Source organism: Bacillus rossius, chromosome 1 (genome assembly GCF_032445375.1).
Source record: "Bacillus rossius redtenbacheri isolate Brsri chromosome 1, Brsri_v3, whole genome shotgun sequence".
Classification (NCBI taxonomy): Eukaryota; Metazoa; Arthropoda; class Insecta; order Phasmatodea; family Bacillidae; genus Bacillus; species Bacillus rossius.
This window is the reverse complement of record NC_086330.1, coordinates 71,030,800-71,055,306: the sequence shown is the minus strand read 5'-3', so window position 1 is coordinate 71,055,306 and position 24,507 is coordinate 71,030,800. Positions and strand designations below refer to the sequence as shown.

At 36.1% G+C, this 24,507-nt stretch overlaps 1 protein-coding gene across 1 annotated transcript; it reads left to right on the top strand.

Moving 5' to 3' along the window:
* Window positions 1-8,219: 8,219 nt before the first annotated feature.
* Window positions 8,220-17,644, top strand: LOC134529288 (uncharacterized). The gene is made up of 4 exons (XM_063363236.1): window positions 8,220-8,360; window positions 9,796-10,019; window positions 12,810-12,917; window positions 17,479-17,644. The coding sequence occupies exons 1-4, from the start codon at window positions 8,220-8,222 to the stop codon at window positions 17,642-17,644; spliced, it is 639 nt and encodes a 212-aa protein (XP_063219306.1).
* Window positions 17,645-24,507: the final 6,863 nt, after the last annotated feature.

Here is a 24,507-nt window from a genome sequence, read left to right as displayed (position 1 = left end):
TGACCCCATCATTAATACCAAGGAATATATTACGTCGGCCAGTTTGACATCATGGCATCCATACTGGATCCACCATTTTGGATTTTCTTGTCTGATAGAGTATACTACCTTCATAATAGTTTAATTTTTATCCACTAGAGTGCAGTCCTATCAATCACCAGACACTCAATTGTCTTAGAATCCGCCATTTTGTTAGCCATTTGGCCACTTTATTCAAAATCGGTAATAAACAATTCAGAACAAATTTCAAATAGATTAAAAATTTGCTTTGGACCAAGGTCTAAGATAATATTAAATTTGATAGTAAAAAGGTTTTTATTTTTTTATTTCATCCTCCAGTTTTAGGGTAGTAGTTGGTTTCATCAAAATTTGTTTCAGTTAAAGGTTTAATAAAATCAAGAGAATTTTTCGAATAAATTATAATGTATTTGATAGTATACTTAAATGTTATAAGATTTACTTTATTCAACCCTTGTTATTTACACCCCTTGCAGTAATTGTTGGCTACTAAAAATTTACCTAAGAAAAACGTTTTAGATAATTTTAAGACATTTTGATATAACTAAGAACCGATTCGATAGTGCACATTGTTTTTAAATTTAATTTACTTTTTTAATTCCAACACATGGTTTTTCCAACCCCCTTGGAGTATTGGTTCGCCTTATCAAGAATTACTTCCCGGCCAAATTTTAGATAATTGTTTGGAATATTTTAAATTAATTGTTATAGATTTTATAGTTTTATAATAAAGGAGTCATGCATGATTTTATTGTCCTTTAAACTTTGTTTCACCATTTGCAGGAATTGTGTAAAAAATTGTTTCACACAAAAGATTTACATAAAAAAACTATATAATTTACAAACAACTTGAACGGACTCAGTTGTGTGCCTACAAAGGGAGTTATGAAATTTTTTTGGTCCTCTTACCTTGGTTTTGTTTTCACTCCTTGCTGTTATGGTAGGTCGTATCATAAAATTATTTAGACAAAAGATTTTGGTATTACTCTTACGAGTTATAATGCATTCAAACGGATGCACATTATGGGTTTTATAGCGATTTTTCTGTTTTTCATATAACCATTCCTATTTATAACCCTTTGTTAGGATTTTGCCCATTAACGAACTTGACCAATTTTTTCTAGTACTTCATTTTAAGTATCAGGTTGAAGTGATTTTTTTGAAAAATTTCAACAGTTATCGTATACATAAAATTACGATGTATATACATATAGATGTATAAATATGTATAAATATTTGAGGTAACGATGGTTTTGAGGTATATGGACCATGAAACGAAAGCTATATAAAAATTTATGCGAGTCACTCCATAGTAATGGCAACAATAGGTATTCTTTCTTCAGAATCTACCTAAAATACATTTTGTTAGTTTGTACAAATTTTGTTAATGGGTGAGGTATTTCTGTGCTCTTGTTTCCCATTTTTGTTTGAAAACTTGCAAAGATCTATGATCAGTTACATACTGAACCGTTCAAGTAAAAATCCTGTGATGATTTGATTTTGTGAAGGTAAGTAGGCCTACAGAGAAATTTAAAATTATAATCAAGCAGTTTTAGTAATTTTTTTTAAGTATGAACATTTGATTAAGTTTTTGAGTCAAGAATGTGTACTTTATGTTTAAGACAAGGTGCCAGATGTAATATATAACGACTATTTGGTGAATAGTGTTTGACCAAATGTTAGCGAGTGTGGCGACTCTTATTTGCACGACGTGTTACGTCCAATCAAACAAGGCACTTCATGCACAGCACGCAGTTGGTTGTTATGTTTTTGCTGTAGCCAAGACAAGTCAGTACCTCGATCTACCTGAAATGCACTCACAAAGACTGCAATTGTGTGTTCCTGGAATACTTTTGGAAAGGAAGACGACTTGCTCGTGAGTATGCACACTGAATTAAAAGTTTTTCAGATTGGTTATTATGTATGTAAAAAAAACATATTAACTTTTAGCCAGCGCATTTTATCTAACAGTTAATTAACCTTGCATTCTAGTTTTAAAAATTAATTATAAAGAAAAGGAATTTTTAAGCACGAAATATTTTACATACAACTATTTTTTTAAAAAAATACACTTTTGAGGAACTAACAAAACAGCTTCAAATATTTATTTAATCTTGAACGACTTGCAAGTGAAGTTTTTTTAGTGCTTAAGTAATACTTTATTAATTTAGTAAATTACACTAAAAAGATAAGTATATTATATATTACATTAATAAAGAGACACTTAGTGGTGGTCTAGTTGAGTTTGTATGCAAACCATTCAGTTAATATACGTTGACTTAGTTTACCTATAAGTAATTATTATTGCATGCAAATACAAACACAATATCTGTATCATGTAATATTGGTAAACAGCTTCTGTTTCTATTATGTATGATGTATGGCAAAATTTACTTCATTCATATTTCAAACAATGGAAAAAATTCAAATTGTAATAAATAGTAAGGAATCATATTTTGCTGTTAAGATCAAATAACTAAAAAAAATTGAGTGCCAACTACTATTTATCAGATAAAAATATACTTTTTTAAATCACGTTAGCACCATATGCATAAACCATCAAAGCTAAAATAGGAAACTTATATTATAATAAATTTTATTATGAAAAAAAAAAGGTGTGTGTATTTATGTTTGGGTGTTAAAGTTATACTTCTTTTTGATTAAATGCACTAAAAAATGTTCATTCTAGTTCTTACAAAAAATATAAAAGATTGGTTTCGTAATTTTTGTAACAGAAAAAATTATTACATTAAAATGTATATAGATTATATGTATAGTTAATGTTCTCCAAACTTCACGCATAGAAAAATCATACTTCACTTCAGGGAAAGGCGATAGTAAATTTTTCTGTTTTATAATAATTTGTGAACTATTTCAGCACGTAGTAGCAAAATTATGTTTCAGAGGGGGTGGGATAGAGGTATGGAAATAGGTTTTTCGAAATCAGATTAAACAGTATGTTTTACCTAATTGTGAACATTAAGTATGCAAAATTTTATCAAATTGTACCAATATTCAGCTTTAAAATGTGGGAAAGGGGCTGAGGGTGGCTTTATTTAATCTTGTGTTAACAGAGAGATAAGGGTAGTTACTTCGAATTAAGATGAAGGTAGTTATTTTCCTATAATTTTGTATTTTAAGTTTGCGAAACTCCTTTAGTTAGTACTCAAAATTCTGTTTAGGTGTGGGAAAGGGGGATGGGGGAGATTTTGCAAAATCTCGTGTAGACATAGGGATGGATAGTTCATTTAAATTATATGTAGACCAAATGTTATAACTTAAAAATATATATTCGATTAAATATTGCCTCAAATATGGTTTAATATAGTTTGATTTAGTATAGTCATAATCTATTACAATCATATGCTCTAATAACTTAGCAAGCTTTAAACTTAATACACAACTAAGCATCTCTGAAAGACCAAATGAAACTGAACCAGGAAATATTCAATCCTGACTGCAGACTTGACTTCGCACATTTAACTTAGTAGAATATGGTAAGATACGTTTGGTAGAATACGGTAGGACACGATTGTTAAAATACCATTGGTAGTATATGGTAGGATACAATACGATACGTTTATTAGGATACGATTCGTAAGATACGGTAGGATACATTTGGTATGATATGGAAAGACACAATTTTTAATATATGGTAGGATTTGATTGGTAAAATATCGTAGGATACGAGAGGATATGATTGGTAGGATGTGGTAGGATACTATAAGTAGGACACGGTAGGATACAATTGGTAGAATAAGATACGATCGGTAGGATATGATTGGCAGGATACAGTAGGATATGATTTGTAGGATATGGTTGGATATGATTGGTCGGTTATAGTAGGATATGATTGGTAAGACCCATTTGGTAGGTTACAGTTGGCATGATATGAGTGGTAGGATACGACTGGGAGGATACGATTGGTAGGATATGACTGGAAGGATACGATTGGTAGGATACGTTGGAATATGGTTGACTGGATATGATAGATTTTGGCTCCAACTTTACACTGCACACAGCACACTGAGATAAACCAACATATATCATCGTCTAAATAGTCATTTACATAGCATAATATTTCAAGATTTCTGTTAGTTTTTCTCAATGTGCTACCAGTTATTTTTGAGAAATAATCCTCCGTGAAGTTTTTCATCGTACATGAGGTAAATTTAGAGATATTTTTGTTTGCGACTCCTGTTGACGAAAAATAACTTTTAATACTTTAATCAGTTGGCACTTCGATAAAACAATCCATTGTTAAGTATATATCTATTCTAAGTACAGCTGAGTAATACTATCATTGAAGAAGATTCCCCTTCCTTTTGAGGTCTAGCGAAGACCTCTTTTTCTTGCGACTATGAGAGAGAATCAAGCGATCCACACAAAACAGTAACTGCTGTTACAACATATCGAATTATTGATGTTTGATACTTCTATTATTATAAAACGTAACTTATGCTAGGTGGATTGAAATATATATTTTTGAAGCATGAATACTCTCTGTGTAATAAAATGATACAACATCTGTTGGAAAGATCGAAACTACTTGCAGCATGTTTCTTGCAGCATGTTTCTTGCACGAGATAAATTAAACCTCGCTTGAGAAATATTTCAATATATTAATATTTCAAATATTTCTGTATGCAACTTTTACATACTTTAATTGTTTGAGAACCAAAAACAAATTTGATATAAGTTGTTATATAATATTCGGTGAGAGAAATTTTAGCAAACATAGTTGTGCCCTACATAATAGGGTGGAAACTATTGCTTACAAACTTGCTATCAAGAAGGGCTAAACGTAAGATTTCCACAGGAGAAAGAAAATGCTGGCAAAACTTGGTTTTATGCGTTCAAAAAACGTCATCCCAATTTATCAGTTAGGAAACCTGAAGCTTTGTCGTTGGCACGAGCCAAGGGAATGAACAGGACAGACGTAAATAAATTCGTTGAAATGTTTGAAGAACTGTTAAATCAAAACAGCATGTTTTAAGACCCAGCTAGAATCCACAATGCAGACGAAACAGGTCTTCAGCTGAACAACCGGCCGGACAAAATTTTGAGTATGAAAGGAAAACGAAATGTAATGAGTGTTACTGCTAAAGAAAGAGAGGAAACTGTGACTGTGCTTGCATCTGTTAGTGCAACTAGTGATTTTATGCCACCATTTTTAATTTTTAAGGGGAAGATCATGAAGCAGGAATTCAAAGACAATTTGCCTCCAGGCTCTGTAGTCTACATGAGCGACTCTGGCTACATAACTGTTGAACTTTTTCAGAAGTTTCTTGAACATTTTGTCACACATAAAACACAAAGAGTGAAGGCTAATCTTTTGATATTGGATGGTCACTCTACACATGTCAGTGACCCAGTTATTCTGCAATTTGCTGTGGATAATAACATCATCACGATCAGCATTCCACCTCATACATCGCACTACATACAACCACTAAACAGGTCATTCTTCAGATCTCTAAAAATGAATTATTATGGAGCATGTAACTGTTGGATTAAGCAGAACCCAGCTAGAATAATTAAAAAACTTCAGTTTGGAATGCTGCTGTCCCAAGCCTGGGGAAAAGCTTGCTCTGTTGAAATTGGGGTAAGTGGATTTTTCCTGAGTCAGCCTTTGCTCCTGTTATGGTCCGAATGTTTTCAGCAAGCAGAAAATGAAACACCAGTAGAAAGACCATGCAGTGAATCGAAAACGGTGGAATCTGAAACACCAAAAGGAAGATCTCATTGTAAATTTCAGCCTGCAATTGCAGAGCCTGTAGCTGGGACTTCGAGGTTACATAATATTGCAGTGTGTCCAGACAAAACAAGCGGAGATCAAGCTTGTCATCTTCTGATTCGTCATTTGAAGAATCGTTTAATGATGGTGTTCCGAGTAAAGAAAGACAATACATCAGTTTTGCACCAACTCTGTCCTGTTCCACACCTGATTCAGAAGAAGTCATCAACCAGATGTCAAAAGGCTACCATTCTTACGTCCCTAGAGCACATAAAGAAAGAAAAAGAAAAGAAAGACGCTAAGAATGCAAAAGAGAAAAAAATCCCAAAAACACTGCTCAAGACAGATGTCTAAGAAAACCTAAAGGAAATAAGGAAAAAAACACAAACGAATTTTCAGAATCAGTATGATTGTACTGTGACGGACTATTCAGTAATGATACAATGGGTGAAGTGTGGGTGTGTTGTGTGAGATGCAAGAGATGGTGCCATGAACAATGTGCAGAAGCAGCAAACATTGCCAGAGTTGAGTGTACGGAGTGTACAAATGCTTTATAACAATTGTTATCCTCGCTGTCCATATTACAAGACAGTTTTGTAAAATGGCCGCTTTTAACTATTTTCACATTTTTTACATTTTTAATGTCAAAATATAACATTGCTTAAACTTTGCCTATGTCAACGTATTGAGAAGACATGTCTTGCAATTTCAAGATGTTTTCAGGTATTTATGTTTATTTGTTGAAATAATACACTTCATTAAAATAAGTAGTGGCCGTATTACAGGGTCTGACCATATATTCCCGCAATTGTCCCACATGATAAATAACCGTAAAGTATGTGTGTGGGATATGGCTATAATGTACTTATAGTAGGTTAACAAATACGATTGATATAACAATCATAATAAATTCAGATATTGTGTATTAAATTGTTATGCATGAAAAAAGTTATTGTTATTTATGGTCAAATGTGACACATTAGAGATGGTATTTTAAATATTTTATGTGACGTTTAAAACTCATTCACTCATTTACGTAGCTGTTGTGTATTGTACGTATTAAGAGTACAGAGTAAAAAATGTTCATACTGATAGTCTGTGATACGTCTATGCTGGCAGTACAGAGTCAAGTTGACTATCTTCTTGCTTAAACATGCGTGAAAGCGCATCGGCAAATACGTTTTCCAACCCACTTATATATGCTGTATCTTAAAGCAAAATCGTGACAGACCTGAGACCCACCATTCGATCTTTCCTAACTGGTCTGATTGATTCAAAAGTTAAGACACATCTTTACTGTCTGAAAAAATTCAAATCAAGCAATATCTAAATACATCTTAAATTATTCCATCTCAATTATACACACAAGCACCATCTATTCTTAGGCACCCAGTTTGCATTCTGACTCCGTCAAAGACCAACTTGCTATAGTCCTTAACCTACCTTCCCTAACATGACCCAGCACAGCTCCCAAAACCAAAGACGAGGCTTCAACTTGCAAGGCAAAGCGCTGCTTAAATTCAGGCAAAGTTAGTAGTGAGAGAGAATATAGTTTATCCTTAAGAACTTTAAAGGCTCGTTCCTGCTGTTCATCCCACTCGAACTTCTGATCCATGCATTTCAAAAAATTTAAATTATCAGCGTGGACAGAAAAATCTTTAACAAATCGGGCATAATATCCTAACAAACCAACAAACCATTGCATACCTTTAACATTTTTAGGCCAAAGGAAATTAACTATTGGAGCCGCATTGTCAGAATCCCTCAAATACTCTCCACTTAGATTAAATACCCCCAAAACTTAACATTAATTTTGCCCCACAAATTTTTTATTAGGATTAACAGTGTGACCAGTTGTCTGCAATCTTTCAAATACTCTTCCATTTAGGACACTACTAAGTATTCTATTTTTTATAAATCTGTCATACTTCTAGGTCAAGAGCACTGTGTTAAATAATTTCAATTTAGAACCATTTTTTTTTTATATTTATAAAATGTCTTTTTCACGACGCAGTAGTCTTTCCTCGACCAGATGGTCTGTTTACAAATCAATTCCATCGTAGTGGCACCGCGTTGTCACCCAGGAAATCAATAGCAAATATCTAAACATTGCATTTAAAATTATCATTATTAATGAACTAAAATGGAGTTTCAGATAATTTCTAAATCAATCAGTTTTAATGATATTGCGAGACTTATCTCTCATTATTTACGGATAATATAAGAGGGTAAAGGTGAGAAATCATTTTTTGTTTCCTCTCAAGTAAGTATTACTTCAGAAGCGTTCTCACTGACCACTCAAACAATAAAATATACGAACGTAAATAATCACTGACCCCGTATTTCCACTTCTTACATCATAGTCAATGTTTATGACAATCATCTAATAATACTTACATAACTTTTTAAATATTCAATATATTCTAAAATATCTTGGTTTATATTTCCTCCCCAGACAGGTTTGATGGATGCGTGCAAGGCACTACTAGTGCTGTGGTGTTTTGTACTGGCGGCTGCTCATGAAGTGTCCCACCCACATTATGGCTCCAAGGTCCTGTCGCGGAGGAAGAGATACGTCGTCTTCCCTGAAGGCAGCTCGTTCGCCGTAAGTACTGGTGGCTGCCAATAGCGGCAGTGTGGTTGCGCATGCTCTTACGGACGAGTTGTGTCACCAACCCGAGATTTTACTAAGCGTAGCATTGAAAACCTTCAACAGAACTAACGTTACTGAAAAAGCGAAGTGGGTAAAATTTTAAGCAACTCGTAATAATATCCTCACTTTGTAGGGTAAGAGTCTTTGAAAAAAAAAGTTTAAACTCAATCAACAATTTCTGTTGCGGTAATTAGCAAATGGATAACTATCCATTAAATATGTTTCTGAGATATAGCTAAGGCATGTGAATTTGCTGGAAATCGAAATTATAACCACTTACTAAGTAAATGAGTTAATAGTATTTTGTCATTGAAATAACGTTTAGGCGCAGATTCAGTTTATAAAGTGAAAATTTTTCACTATTTTCAAGGAACGCTTGTGTAGAGGAACCAAATATAAACTAAACATAAACCATTAGCTCTAAAAACAACTGGAATCATTACCATCATATTGACAAAGCTATTAATTGAATCTGAGATTTTTATAACTGTGTATGTACCACATAGTAATTGTTAAATGGTGGCTTTATGGAGACACATAAGAACTAAAATAAGTTAACTTTATTTCAACTTTTATTAGGCTATAATTATGTTTAATTTTATTTGAAATATTGGCTTTGTAAAAATATAGTTTTAGTTTAAGGAAATGTTTGAAGATCGTTTTTAATAAATGTTATACAAAGTTTTCCGTATAAGTATTTGGCATTTACTTTTGAGTTAATACTGGAAATGACTGCAACATAAATAATTATGACATTAGACACTATGGCATGGCCTTTGAAAACTCTTAATACATGGTCTCTACTTTATCAAGGTCAAATTTTCAATTTTGAATCACACTAAATTTTAATGGCCATTAAAAAAATCACGTTGAAGCCAACACGCCTTTCGTTTCTACCTCCCCCCTTAAGAAATGCAATCGCCATGTAACTTGAAGTACAGTTGTAGTTGAACCGGCAGTGCAAAGCGGGGCAAGGAACACAGTGAGAGAGTTGCTCAGACTGTTTGCTTAATCAGACAACACCGCGACACAGTATGCCGCAAACTGTATTGTCATCATAGCTTCTGCGGGCCTCGTGGTCCGGATGTCAGAACCCAGCATCGAACCAAGGGCCCGCGAAGAGTTCCAGGCTGCGGAGTGCCGCCCACTAACTCTTGTTGTGGAATAGAGTTTATGTGCGGATGTCTGTGAAAAAGGATGATACTGGGTTACTTATAAGGCGGTGTTAAAATTTGTTTCTCTAGCGGGATCGCGGTAGGGACTCGAACCCATATGCTGCTGTGGGCATTGCGATGAATAAAGAAAGAAGTCGCTTCTTTTCCTTGAGCTATCTGCAACCGATGTGGGCGATTTCTTGTGGACATGAGTGAGATGACACACTGCGCAGGGCTGTGGACCGCCGCTACCCGTGCTGCAGGTGGCGTTCTGCCTGTCGTGGAAGGCGCTGACGGGCGAGAGCTCCATCTTCACGGGCGGCATGGCGTGGGGCGTGTCCTACGACCTGCCCAACGAGACCCTCTCCGACACCAAGGGCCCCGTCCTGCCGGCGCCCCAGGTGTTCCGGCGCCACCGGCGAGACCTCTACCGCCGCGTCGAGGCGGCGCTCGACTCGTGAGTAGAGGCGTCGCACCCGTTGCTACACGCGAAACACCTGCATTACATTACGAAACGCCAGGAAATTGTCTTTGTTTCATACATACGTTATTCATTGCAGCCCAACTTAAGCTGTGCAATAAAACAATAAGACAGGTTGTACAAATCATTGGAGTTAAAACGTTATGAATTGTGTGTAATCTTTGCCGTGTTTATAATTGGACTCAATCACTAAATGAGCAATATATATATTTGTTTATTTTATTTGTAATGTATTTTAATGGTAATTACTGTTGGACATATTGAAAACATTTTTCCTTAACTCTATGGATACATAATTAGAAATATTTTTGGCGAGATACTTTAAAAGTTTTAAAATACTTCTTTCAATTGCTTTTATATATGTACGGTTTGTTTTCCAAACCAATTTCTAACCAGGGTGAATTTAACAGTAGACCAGGAACGCACTCGATGGATTAATATACCTGCCTCGGTGGATTTCTCATACTTGTTCTCGGATTTCACTACCACCAGCATACAAAAACGTTTTCTCCTGGACGGAAAACTTGGCACGGTGTGCAGCAGCCCAAACAAACTCCGTGTCACTATTTACTTTATAGTGTACCATTCGTTTCGAAAAAACTGTGCAAAAAGCTGCTATACCAGTGGAAGCCAACTCATGGCACTCCCAAGTTGTCAACGCTAGCAGAAAATCACATTTTTAAAGCTAAATATATGATAAACAAATACTTAATTTTATTATTTAAATTTTTAAATCGGTTAATTATATTCTCAAACTGTTTAACTGGTTTTACTGACGTAATGATTTAGTGTTTGCCCTTATTTCCAATGGCAAAACAAACTAGTAGTGTACAAATGCTGGTTTTGGCCACATGTAGGGTAATTGCGGGAGAGATGCCACACACATCACACAAATCACAAATCACAAATTCTATAAAATTATTTTTAATGTATTAAAAAAAATTCTCAAATAATGTCAGAGAAGTGTACTCACTGTGATAAAATATTAAGAGATAATAACATAATTTAAAAACCCAATAAAAAAATAACAATGAAAGTTATTTTTGGGCATCTCTCCCACAGGCTAAGGGAGAGATGCCACGGAAATCGGAAGAGATGCCTCACTTGATGTTTTTTACTTTATTCACGTCCTGTCTCTTCATTTCTCTTCTGCAAGTGTTGCACATGGGCCCATACATCGTACATGACTCGTGGAGCCACTTGTGGCACACCTCGCACCGAATCCAGTCTACCTTTTCTTTGGTGGTGTAGTAATTTTCCCAGAATTCTACACAATTGTTGGTACTCACATCATCTTCACTTGTAGCAAGTGTCACGTTGATACCAAATTTGTAAACATCACTTGCTACTTCGACTTTCGCATGTTTACTTTTCTTCTTTGGTACCTTCTTCTTACATTTATTGGTGTTGAGCTGTCTTTCTAGTTTCTTTTGCTTCTTCTCTTTGAATCTTTGCATTTCTGAATGTGTTCTGACGATGTCAAAACTGCTGCAGATTCTTTTCTTTTCTTGCTGAGAGAAACTGGAGCAGTTGGCACGGGACTTATCTCATGAAGGTATTTCGTTGGTGTATGGAGAGATTCACTTTCAGGGGTTGAATTTGTCGAAACAAATGTGGAAGATCCTGATGGGTTTGGATTTGAGGCTCTTAATGTTGATGGAATGGCAGCTGAAAGTGCCGTAGAATGAGTTGTGGAAGCTAATGAAACAGGGCTGCTAGAAGTAAGTGGCGTGTTTATAGTTGTCAATGTGGAAACAGATGCATCAGATATTGCATAAAAGTGCTCTGGTACAATGTCGGGATTAAGGGGATATATTCCTGTTTCTTTGAACCCCGCAACTGCATTACCAACTGATGCTGCCTTCTCCCAGGCTTTGCCAATGAGATATCCAGCCTGATATCTAGTGATATTTCTGTCCTTATGATGTTGCATCCACACTTTGGCCTCGTTGTTGTAATAGACCTTAAGCGGACCAAAAAATGAACGATCCAGGGGCTGTGTTGTGTGACTAGGCAAACATACTATGATCACATCATTCTTGTCAGCCAGACTCAACATGTCGAATGCGTTGTAATGTGATGCATGGCCATCCAAAATCAAAACAGTCTTACCAGGAGGTTTCCGGGGTAGGAAATGCTCCTCAAACCATTTGAAAAACAATTCTGTGGTTATGAAAGACGACTTTGGGTTCATGTAAACATCTGATCCATGAGGGAGTCCATCTACGAATTCTTTTTTCTTATTCACTCCTTTCATAAAAAGAACTGGTGGTAGAAATACTCCTTCTGCATTGCAACATGCAATTACAGTTATGTTTTCGCCTCTCTCACGAAAAGTCAAAATTTAGACATCCTTGACACCTCACATGTTTAGGCCCAGGTTTTTTCCCTGTGTCTATGCAGGTTTTAATTGGCCCCTGCGTAACTAGTTATAGTCTAAATTTAAAAAAAGAGGTTGTCATAGTTTCAGTCGCTGCCATGGTCTGGGTTATGGAGGGACCTAAGTGCGCCTCAGGCCGAAGCCTATATGCCTAGTCAATCTGGGGTTAGTCATCAGCGAGAGGGTGTACTCATCGTGAGCTTGTTCCGAGGATTGTCCAAGCGTGGCAGCGCCTGATGCCTGACTATCTGGTATGTTGGGCCCAGGTAAAGCCTGCATGGACACAGAGGAAATGATGGTGGTTTCGAACCGACCACCATGTTTCACGGATTCGTCCGGGATCGGTAAGAGGTGAGTGGACTGGCAGTTGGCGCCGTGTGTGGCAGGGCCGGGCTGGACGGCCGCGCATGCGTGCTGCGCACCCTCTGCGAGACGGCGCAGCGACTCAGGCCTCGCAGCTCGCTCTTCCTCGAGATATTCAGGATCCTGTTCACGTGAGTGCCGCCGGATCTCAGCTCGCCGCACTCCTCCCTTCCTCGCACTTCGTCGTTCCCAACCGTCATAATCCATGATGGCTGACTTCGGCTCAAGCTACGCACCCAGGTGCCGGAGGAACCAATATGTACTACTTTAGCCTATTTTTTATTTATACAGAATGTTTCAGTTCCTTACAGACAAACTCAGGAAATCAATTGTAATATTTAAAAGTAATGTTCAAACATATCCTTCGTTCAGGAGTTTACTTTACGTGTTTTACAAATTTCACTACCTTACTGTATAGAAACGCACATAATTTCCTAAATATTACACAAACCAACAACACAATATAAAATAGTGTAGATATTCCATCAACAATTATTTTTTTTCAATTTACAGTCACAGCAGTGTATAGTAGCAGCTCCAGGCTACAGTATCCAGTTTTAAGTATAGAGTGCAGGTTAATAACCGATCGCCATATTATATTTAAGTGTCAAAAATTCCTATTGTTCCTCAAAAATTACTGTAAAATCCTCATAATATCACAAAGATTCCCTGCGTAAGATCTTTTAAATTAAAATATGTTTTATAAATTATTTTATAAGTTTTTATTAACTCATATAATATAGCTATATTGGTTATCGGGTGAAAATATTACAGAGTATCAAATTTCATAAAAGGTGTCATATCACAATCATATGAGGTTTAAAGGTCAAACTCCGGGCTCAGTGGCTTGAATTTAATATTTTAAGGAGTTTTAAGCTGCTTTTAAAATTTCTTAAACCTCAAAATATCTTGGGTACCAAAACGGGAAATTTTCCTTTATATAATGAATTATTTACTTGGAATAAGAAAACTTAGAAACTTTTTGAGGATTTTAGAGTCATTTTCGAGATAAAATGAAAATATTTTACTCCAAAATCCAAGATGTAGGCCAGCCATTTACCTGAACACACTTCTTCAGCTTAAAGCGTCCCGGAGAAGCTATAACACACTACTAGTCACTTTAAATGTTGGCCAACATCAGTTACAAAAATTTTTAATTTCAAAAATTGAAAAAATAAAAAATAAATAGATTTCACAAGACATTGAAATAAATACCTATAGCTGGTAAAATATTAGAACATTTAAAAAATTGAAATTGTTAAAAACAATATTACTGGATTTGTAATGAAAAACCCACAACTTGTCATATTTTTTAAAAAAGGTTCTTATAATGGTTTTAAAATTATTGGTGTATCCAGATATGAAAACTGTATTGCTGTTAAGGTTAGACAATTATGATTGAAAGTGGAAAAAAAAAACTTTCAAATTACAAGTTTTATAGAGAGAAGGGAATTACTAAAAACTCAATAGAAAATTAAACAAGGGCGTATTAAAATGGCGATATATATAGGCCCTATAGTTTGAAATATTAACAATGAACCTGGCGTTGAAGACGAGACGACTTTAAAACACGTCCTAAGGTTCGCGATAGTGTTCTCTACTCTGCTTTTAACTTTATTCCTTCCATCTCTATTTTCTGACCACCCATCCCAGGGGTTTGTCTTATTTTCACCAGCATGACTTGCCCTTCCGATCAGCATATGATAGATTAAAGTCCCTGGCGGATATTCCGAGTGTGGGTTAACTTTTTCTCAAAACAAGAGGCAACCAAGTCCCCGACGCCCTCTGGGCAAGGATTACCATAAATAGCAAATTAGTGAAATATTTTCAATAAAATAAAATTATTATTACCCGCGTAATCTGCCCACTCACGAGGTGCCGAGCAAATGAAAGCAAACTTGAAAAAGCAGATGTTAAAATCAAAGCTTCGCTTTGGCAGGTTTATAAACATACAAGAAAATGTTCAGGAATTAAAATATTCATTTTAACTATATGATAGTCAACTTCTATACAGCAATTACCATTTTGATAACACCATTATACTTTTCTAGACAATTACTTGGAAACAATGACGAATATGTGAAACACTGAATTATAAAAAAAAATGTGTGCATGGAGTTCACGTGCGACATAAGTGAAATTTCTTGCTCATTAGGTAAAGATAGAGATAAATTATTAGTATATACATACATGGCCGGAACTAGGAGATTTGTTAGGGGGGGGGGGAAAGCTTAATTTGCCACCCCCTCCTTACCAACATTATAAAATACCTTTTTTTCGTTAGAAGCGGTGGTTGAAATGATACCATTTACTTATACATAACTGACAACTTTTATTTATCAAGTACACTAATTGTAAAACTAATACAATTACATTTTTATTATAATGAAATAGACTGTTATCAAACTATTGTTTATTATTTGCACAACAGTGAAAATTAAAGTCTTATCAATAAGTTTATTAAGTAATCAAATTACATAAGGAACATGTGATTCTGAATTAAGTATAATATTGTATTGATAACCATACAAAGAAATTCAATTCAAAATTTAATTTTTCGAGCATGATTAGCTGCAAAATTGTTAATAATATCATCCAAATTGATCAAAGCAGCTCGTTTGTGTTCAATAGATATAATACTTAGATTTGTTAATCTCTGCTGGTCCATCGTGCTTCTCAAATAGCATTTAATAAGTTTAAGTTTACTAAAACTTCTTTCACCTGACGCAATTGTGACTGGAAGGGTGAGAAATATTCTCAGAGCAGTAGTAATGTTAGGATATGCCTCCTCCAGTTTATTTTTGTAGATAAGGCTCAACATTGTTGATGCTGTAGAATCTTTTAATTCATAGTCTACTGTTAATGCAAGGTGCTTAAAACTTTCAATTTCAAATACGAATTATTCTTTGTTGAGATCGGCACTAAGTGTTTCCTAATTCTGCTGTTTGACTTTTAGATCTTCTACTTCCATTTTATGAATTTGAACACCACTTAAAAATCCAAACTTATTGTTAATGTTTTTCAAAGCCTTAAACCTGTTACTAAGTTCCATAATTAATCTTTCAATGACTTTCAACATTGCTGCTTTATACAAATCTTCAGCACATGCAGAAACTTCATCTTCACATAACTTACTGGGTAAAGTTTTATTTTTTATTTTCCTTTTTTTCTGAGAACTCATTTGATATTTCATTGATGCTTGCTAGGAATTTAGCTTCAATGATAGCTTCAGATGGAGTAAAGTCTCTACAAGATTTCAGGAATTGTAGAAGACCCTGAAGGTTTCGGGCAGCCAAATCTAGTGTAAGGTCTTCTCTTTGCAAAACTCATTGACATGATTGATCTTTTTCAAAATAGCATGCCAAAAACACAACATAGTTATGAATTCCAGTTTCTTAATATTTTGTAAAAGAGAGCTGGCATCGCATTTAGTTTCAGGTGTCTACAGATTATGATTTTTAAGCTCCTCTAGAGCCTGTAAAATGTTGCTGTAATGTTTGTAGACAGCTTCGACCGCTTCTAATATTGCAGACCATCTAGTCTTGCGCTCAAATTTTAATGTTAGTGGCATATGTTTCTTTAAAACTTCCCAACATGAAGTTGAAGTCACAAATAAAGAATAAGTACTATTTAGAGTTCCAAAAACGTTTTGTGCCTCAGTAGTAGCACTAGCCGCATTAGCTCCTACTAAATTGAGGGAGTGAGCAGCACATGAAACAAAATATGCAACGCTGCTCCAGCGATCACCGACCGCGCCAACGGCCCCGGAGTGGGGATAGCGCGACGAGCCACCCCCAAGTCTTCCAGGGGCTAGCCAGGGGGGGGGGGGGGTTAGGGGTTCAACCCCCCCCCCCCCCTTAGCTCCAAATCTTTAATTAATTTCTTATTCATGACTCAAACAAATTTCATATCAAAATTAATAAAAATTTTACCATTACAATATTTAAATTTAAGTACCGAAAACTGCTAAAATAGCACTATTTTACACCTTAAAATCCAAATTTTTCCTTTAATACGGGGGGGCCATGCTTCTTAACACCTGCCATACACAAATCCTGGCTACGCTACTGGTCTATTGAAATCCTTTTGCATAGTACTCTACAGTGGTTAATGGTAAATCTCTAACACTTATAAACTTTTCACAAAATGTTGATCTTACTATCTCATTTTTCATAAAACATATACAGTAAATAATTCTATTAGAAATACTGAATACATACTAACTAAATTATGTATTACGTTTTTTCATGGGTCGATATATTTCCATTGAAAGAGTATTAGTTCTTAAATAGCAACATAGACAACAAATTGCAAAGATAAATATCATTCGAAAGGTGCCATCTTGGTTTCCATTGTAGTTAGGCAATTAATTTTTTTTTCCAATAAGGTAATAAAAATTTGTAGTTACTGTATATTTGTAGTCTGATGACAGTATTATAACAGATGCAATCGTTTAAAAATTTTAATTAATTTCTAAATACTGATTTGTTCACTGGGAATATATATTTTTAGTAGGGATTCACTATTTACTTCAGACAATTTTTCAAATTATTAAAAGCTTCAGCGAAGCCACATGTGCAATGTTATACTGACCGAATAATGTCAGTGGCCTAAAGCAATTTAAAACAAGTCGGTATCTTTCGGTGCCTATCTCTGCCCCTCTGTAGTTGCCCTTGGTGTGGTGTCCCGCAGGCTGCCCTTGGAGAGAGTGGAGCCACACGAGCCCAGCGAACACCAGGAGTACGACTCCGCCCACCGCGGGGGACTGGCCAACCACAACTGCGTCCAAATGTACCCCGCGTGCACCGTCTCCATGCTGGACTTCCTGCTGCAGGAACCCCAGACAGACTACGAGTGACTGGTTCAGCGTCACATGTACTGTTTCACTTGCAATGCTAATCATTTTATTTGGCACAGGGAAAATTTGATAATAAAGAAAATTTAAGGGACTCTGGTATATACTATTTTTAAGTCTACATTTATAAAACCTTTTACTTGACATCTGTGGACTTTAACTTTAGTTCATTTTCTGTGCCTAGGCCATTGTTTGCATTCTGGCCTTAGTTACACTGACCCCCTTTCCCATGTTGTGCTAGCAGCATTTCACCCTTGCCTCGGCTGACTTATAATATTATATGCTATTCAGCTCCTGCACTGCACTCCTGGGCATGTTACAGTGTCCAGTAATCCCATGCCTTTGTTCCCTGCTGATGCATGAATGACACTGCCATTCCCAGTGCATGCATTCCACCATTTTCTAGGAACCTGGTGCAGTGCTCGGACTGATGTCCCTCCCTTGCCTTCTTGCCGCCATCTAGGCGAGCATCAAAACTTTCCCCTTCCCCTTTTGGAGGTTCAAAGTTTATTTCTACGCTCATTGCACTGCCTCTGAGCGACAACTGGTGACTGATTTTGAACTACCTCATCTAGCCCTATGCCTACTTCTGAGCCCTAGATGTCATCTGCTGGTTCCTTTAGCCACTAAATTTTAAGCATTTTAGTTCCTCGGTTTCTCACACGGAGCGCCACATTCCACGCCGTTTCTGGTAACCTTTCCACCCACCCCCACCCAGTACTCTCCACCCTCTTGTGAATGGCCTTTATGTTTGCTGGTCACTTTCCAGCCAGCGGCAACTTTTGTGGAGTAAGTGGATCCAACTATCGGTATTTTGGATATTTAGTGCACAAGTGCTCAGAAAACATCATTTTGCATGATATAGTTCCGACACTGAAAGATTTTTCTCCATATTACATATTTTTAAATTTTTTTCATCATTATGTAGTGTTTTAGCCTATTTTTGTGTAATTGTTTGGGTAATTATTGTTCTGGTGTTGTTCTCAATTCTGCAAGATGTGATGATTTCGCTTATCTACCTACTACTTCATAGATCCCGGTTCCTGGCCCAAATTTAACTACAGTCTCCTGTCTATTCCCCTTTCCTTGTTTTTCTTGGTCGCACTAATGTAATTCTGTCAGTAGCCCTGATTTATGCAAACAGCTGGCAGGGAGTACTAACGTTGCAAAAATATATATCATCAGTATGAGAATTCAAGTAAAATTTACAAGATCAGGTCATAGTTTTCTTTAGATTTCCAAGAAAAACCATTAATTCCTATGTGACTATGACAACCTGTATTGTATCAAAAGAGACTAAATAATTACCAAAAATGTATTTTATGTCAGTTAATAATATGTTTGCATTTTGTATTTATGAATTGATTATTGTATAGTTTTTTGTTGTCTTACGAAAGCTTTAATTACAATTCAAATACAATCATGTTATAATTTTATTATTGCTATAATAATTTGTAATAGTAAAATGTTGCACTAATACATTTCTTTGTAATTTGAATACTATGTTTTAAAACTTATATTTCCTATTTTAAATCTTTACATTAAAATCTGTTTGTGAAACGAACACTGGCTAGTGTCGCTAGCTTGTGCTTGCGTGCTCTGTTAAGTTATGTTATCTTAAAATTGTATTATTTGCCCATGATTTTGACTTAGTACACCTTTTAAATTTCTTTCTTACGGCCTTTTTTTTCTGCTCTGAATCTTACAACACGGCTAAAATTTTTCTGCTCTTCAACTAGCAACTAAAATTATGTAACATCTACATTTATGCAGCCTTGGGGTTGAAATTAATTTGGTTTAGTTATGTTTGGTTTTGCTCTGTACTCGTTGTTAGGAACAATTAAAGTGTATTTTCCTTTTTATTTGTATTATTAGCTGTTCGTGAGAAACGCCACTACTATCCTTGCCATGCTGGGCTGATTGTGAAATGCATCTAGAGACTACAAAATCAATAAGTCTGTTTCAACCTTTATCTTCATCTATTTGGTCATGGAATTAACCTTTTTATACCCACCAGAAACCACCACCAAATCAGTGTTCGTCCTTTCTTTTGTTTCGACATTTTAAGATCTGTTTAGACAATATATTTTTCTTCTGCATCTGACATTTAAAGAAATTTCAAGAAAATATATATTTATAATTTATTTATAATTTTAAATAAGTCCATCGAATTTGTTTTAATTGTAAATGCTTAATTTTTCTACTTGTATAATTGTGTTATCATTGTGTCCTGGTAGCCAATGATGATGGCCAACTGAGATCCTATGTGGACAACCAGAAGCTGAGTGACATCACCAAAAAGGATAGCAACCCCTTTCTGCATACTGATGACACTCTGGTCACACTCTCTGGCATTAAGTGCCTGGTATATTTGGATGACATAATTGTGGTGGAAAATATTGTAAAGCAGCATCTAAAAATCCTCCGTTTTCCCCTATAAATTTGCATGTTATTTGAAAAAAAGATTGTCTATTATTTTTGGGGGAATCTATATTAAAAATGATTAACTCCTCAGAACACCCTCATATAAACTGTTTTCCTGAACTGTGTACGTACAACTGCCAGAGGTTAACTTAGTATTCCCTGAAAAGCAGGCAAAATGCAAAACATACATTATATAAGGTTAGTAATACACCAAGGTACAGCGTTGTAAATAACCACAATTAAAAGAAACACCAATGAAGTTTCTTTTTATGAATGAAGGGATTTTTAACTTCCACAAAAAGCACGTACAAACCAATGAAAATCCTATTGAAGCTCACATTTACGATTACAAAATTTTTAAGATTTAAAATTGGTCCAGCAGATCACGCCCGCTTCACTCAGGACACGAGCGGTGCCTGGCACGTGACAATTTCGTAGCGACACTATGAATGTTTAGGACACCCCACAGTCTTTGTGAGCACATGTTACTTGCGATGACATAATTGTGGTGGAAAATATTGTAAAGGAGCATCTAAAAATCCTCCGGGAAATGTTCAACAGGCTTCGCCATGCGCAAACTAAAATCAAGCCCTACGAAGTGCTTTAACATTAGGTTGCATTTATAGGTCATGTGATATCACAAAATGGAGTACAAACAAACCCCAAGAAGATCCAGCCTGGCAAGTAGTTCCCACGACCTAAATATAAACATGAGGTACGGATTTTCATAGGATTATGTGCTACTAACGGCTTTTTGGGCCTGGGTTTGCAGCTATTGCCAGACCACTACATCAACTGACAGAGAAGAAGTAGCTGTTTTTGTGGACTTCTGGGTGTGAGGTTGCCTTTCATAACCTTAAGGAGGCACTATGTTCTAGCCCAATACTTGCCTACCTACACCAGCATGGAGAGTATATCCTTGACACAGATGCAAGCTCAAGCAGACTGGGAGCTGTGCTTTCCCATGTTCGGGATGGAAGTGAAAATGTCTTTGAATTCTACAACAAAGCTTTATCTAAGCCCGAACATAACTATTGCATCACTAGAAGTGCAGCATTTTCACGAGTATTAATTTATATGGGTGAAAATTCCATTTATGCATTGACTATGCTGCACTTAAGTGGCTGTTGCAGTTCAAGAAGACAGAGGGACAACTTGCAATGAATACTGAACAAATACAGCAGTATGACTGCCTTATCGAAAACAGGAAGCGTCGAACTCACAGAAATTCGGATGCCCTCTCTCGCCGACCATGCAATGTAGACTGCAATCATTGCAAAATGCAGTGTAAAACGAAAGAATTGAAGACATCCGCATAAGACTATCGTTAACAGCGAGGATAAATGGTACCATACCACAATAAAAAAATCTCAGTGATAAGACTCTGACCTAGGGTACATTATAGGCTGTTTAGAGCGGAATACAGGACGTCCATCATGGCTTGAGATCTCCAATAACCAAAGGACTGTGAAAGCTTTTTGGGCAAAATGGGATTCCTTAATGATGGTGGATGGGTTATTGAAGAGGGCATGGGAGTGTCCAAATGGAAATATAGTTACCATGCAGCTACTCCTCCCGATAAACCTAGGGCCAGAAGTGCTAAAATAAATGAATGATGGAACCTCGAGTGGCCATCTTGGAGTAAATGAAACTCTTGCCAAGATTTTTCAGCACTACTACTGGTTGAGGGGCTATCAGTATGAAGAGGTTTCGTATAAACAGTATGACACAGGTTCAGCCCAAAAGTACCACAGTACCATGTACTGAAATAATGAGTCCTTGCAATGTTAGATCCCCATTTAAGAGAGAAGCCACTGACATAGCTGGGCCCTGTATAAAGACAGGTATATCCTGTTAGCCATTGATATTTTAGTAAGTGGCCAGAGACGCTCTTCCTAACCAGGAAGCCATCACCATGACGAATGCACTATTCAACAACTGCATCTGCAGATTCTGGGTACAGATGAAGCTGCACTTAGATTAAGGACACTTGAATTGAGAATACTCCAATAGGTGTGTCTGTTACTGAGGATAAAGAAAACCACAAACACAGCCTTACATACTCATTCTGATGACATGGTGGAAAGGTTTATCAGGAGACTAGAAGAGCACATTGCCAAGGTTGTAGCTGACCATCAACAAGATTGGGATAAAAATATTCAATCATATATGATGACCTAAAGGACTGCCATTAATGACTCAACTGAAAAGACTCCTGCTAGTATTGTGTTTGTACAGGAGTTGTGGCTACCCTGTGACATCAAGTTCGGCCGTCCTCGCGAAAAGTCAACCAGCACCACCAACTATGCCAATCATCTGGATGAGTGTATGGCACTTATACACGATCAAGCTGGTAACAATTTTTGATTAGCATCTAACAGTGAGATAACGAAGTACAAACTGAACGCTTACTCGGCCAGATTTCAGGATGACAATTTGGTGTAGCTGTACAACCCGAAGCAAAGGAAGGCCCATTAAAAGTGTTGAATTGGCTAAATTTTGTGGTATACCATATAGAGTGAGGAAATAGGGGACGAATGAAAGTTGTTTATTTTGACTGATTGAAGGAATTTGCAAGAAGAGCATTGTTACCTGTTCAGGATGAACAGGTTTAAGGAGGGGGCAGTGTTACAAGCATATTGGAGGCAGTATCGTGAGGCAGTCCAGTGGGTCTTCTAGCCGTAAGCTGGCCTATTTACCCCTGCGTGGAGCACGACACATTCTTTGTTTGTATTAGCGGTGGTCCTCACTAATACCTTCACCCTGCTCCCCTCACCCTCGGTGCTTTGTCATTGAACCATCCATCCCTCTGTAAATTCTGCAGGCTCTCAGAGGCCATCGCATGGAGTAACATAACTCTAGGATATCATTGTTCTGGGAGCTACGGGTGTCAAATGGACCCCGATGATACAACACTTAAAAAGGGTGCGAGATCATTTCAGAAGGGGAGCTGAAGAGTATAAAAATGGCGATGCCAACCAAGTGAGGAGGCTGAGTGATCCATTGGTGAGCGAATGTGGACGACCAGCAATGGACATCGTGTGCGGAGACTGATTCATCGGGACTGTGCTTTATGTGACGGACATGTTAGTAGTGCGAGGCAAAATGTTGTGACAGAGGTGAGCGGTAAGAGAAGAGCGGTAGGGAGAGTCACTGTCGAGTCAAGCTCCAATGGGAATAGTAAACTGTGTACTAAATGAAAAAGTTATTCATTTGTGGACAATTTTGTTACGTGTTGTAATTTAATTTATTGTGTAAATAGTATTTAATAATTAAAAATATATTTAACTTATTCGGCTATATTTTGAACCTAATTTCCCACTCGTAATAACACTTTATTAAATATTTTACTTATTTTATTAACATTAGTTAATATTTATGTATGAGTAAAAGGAAGTATGTTAAAATCAAAACTATGGGATAAGATAGTAAAGTAAGTAATGTTTACATTACTTTACATTTAGTGTCATAATTTTATAAGTATACATTTTTATATTAAATATTTTTAAATTAATTTTTTACCACATATTACAATATTCGACACAAATGAAAAGGTGTTATGGTAAAGACTTATATGTGACATAACATAAATTATATTTAAATTTTATTTAATAAAATTTATAACTATTTAAACAGCGTGTTTTTATAAATATTGTATAAATTGGCATAGTATAAAGACATGCCTGCCATAATATAACACTTATATTTATATTTTATTTTTAAATATTAGTTATGATATACTATAAAATTTAAAGGCTTTATGATAGAGGCATACCTGAGCAATAATAATTAATATATTACTCTTTATTCGGTTTTAGTTCGGGAATGATTATTCCTTTATATTATATTATGATTTTTAAGCAAACATTAATGTTTAAAAGAATCGTAACAATTTTTTTTTTTAATTTTTGTTATATTCTTATTTTAAATGTACCTCTGAGATCATGGTTCATAATGTCTTGTTGGCCGAGCGAGTAAAGTCGTATAGTTTTCAACCTTAGATTATATTATATACAGGATCAAGCGGTTCGATCCTAAGCCACCGCAATAAAGATTTTTATAAAACTAAAATGAAACATTACTCCACGAAACTAGTGCTTTCTAGTAGTAACACCACTAACTATTTGTGATGTCACTGCGACCTCCAGAAGACTGCCGCGTTCCGGGCTTCCACCCCTCTGGCCAACTTCTAAACTTCTCCTGTCCCTTCGCGCCGAACCCTTCGCCAATCCCCTGATTAATCAGCAGACTCCTCACTCTTCCGCCTCTTCTCTGACCGACGTTTTCCATCTACTCTTAAATTGCAGATTAAAATCTTAATAATTCGTGCTGATATTTACCCTAAATGTGCATTAGTTAGGTTATACGCAAGCCAAGTTTTCCTGCAATTGGGATTTGGTTAGTAAGTTTGTGAAAATGTTTTAAAACTTATGAATAATTTG

Excerpts from the sequence above, each read along its gene's own strand:
- LOC134529288 (XM_063363236.1), top strand. The coding sequence starts at position 8,220 with ATGGATGCGTGCAAGGCACTACTAGTGCTGTGGTGTTTTGTACTGGCG. Across the intron at positions 8,361-9,795 it reads CTGAAGGCAGCTCGTTCGCC|GGCTGTGGACCGCCGCTACC; the intron begins GTAAGTACTGGT and ends CACACTGCGCAG. Across the intron at positions 12,918-17,478 it reads ATATTCAGGATCCTGTTCAC|GCTGCCCTTGGAGAGAGTGG; the intron begins GTGAGTGCCGCC and ends GGTGTCCCGCAG.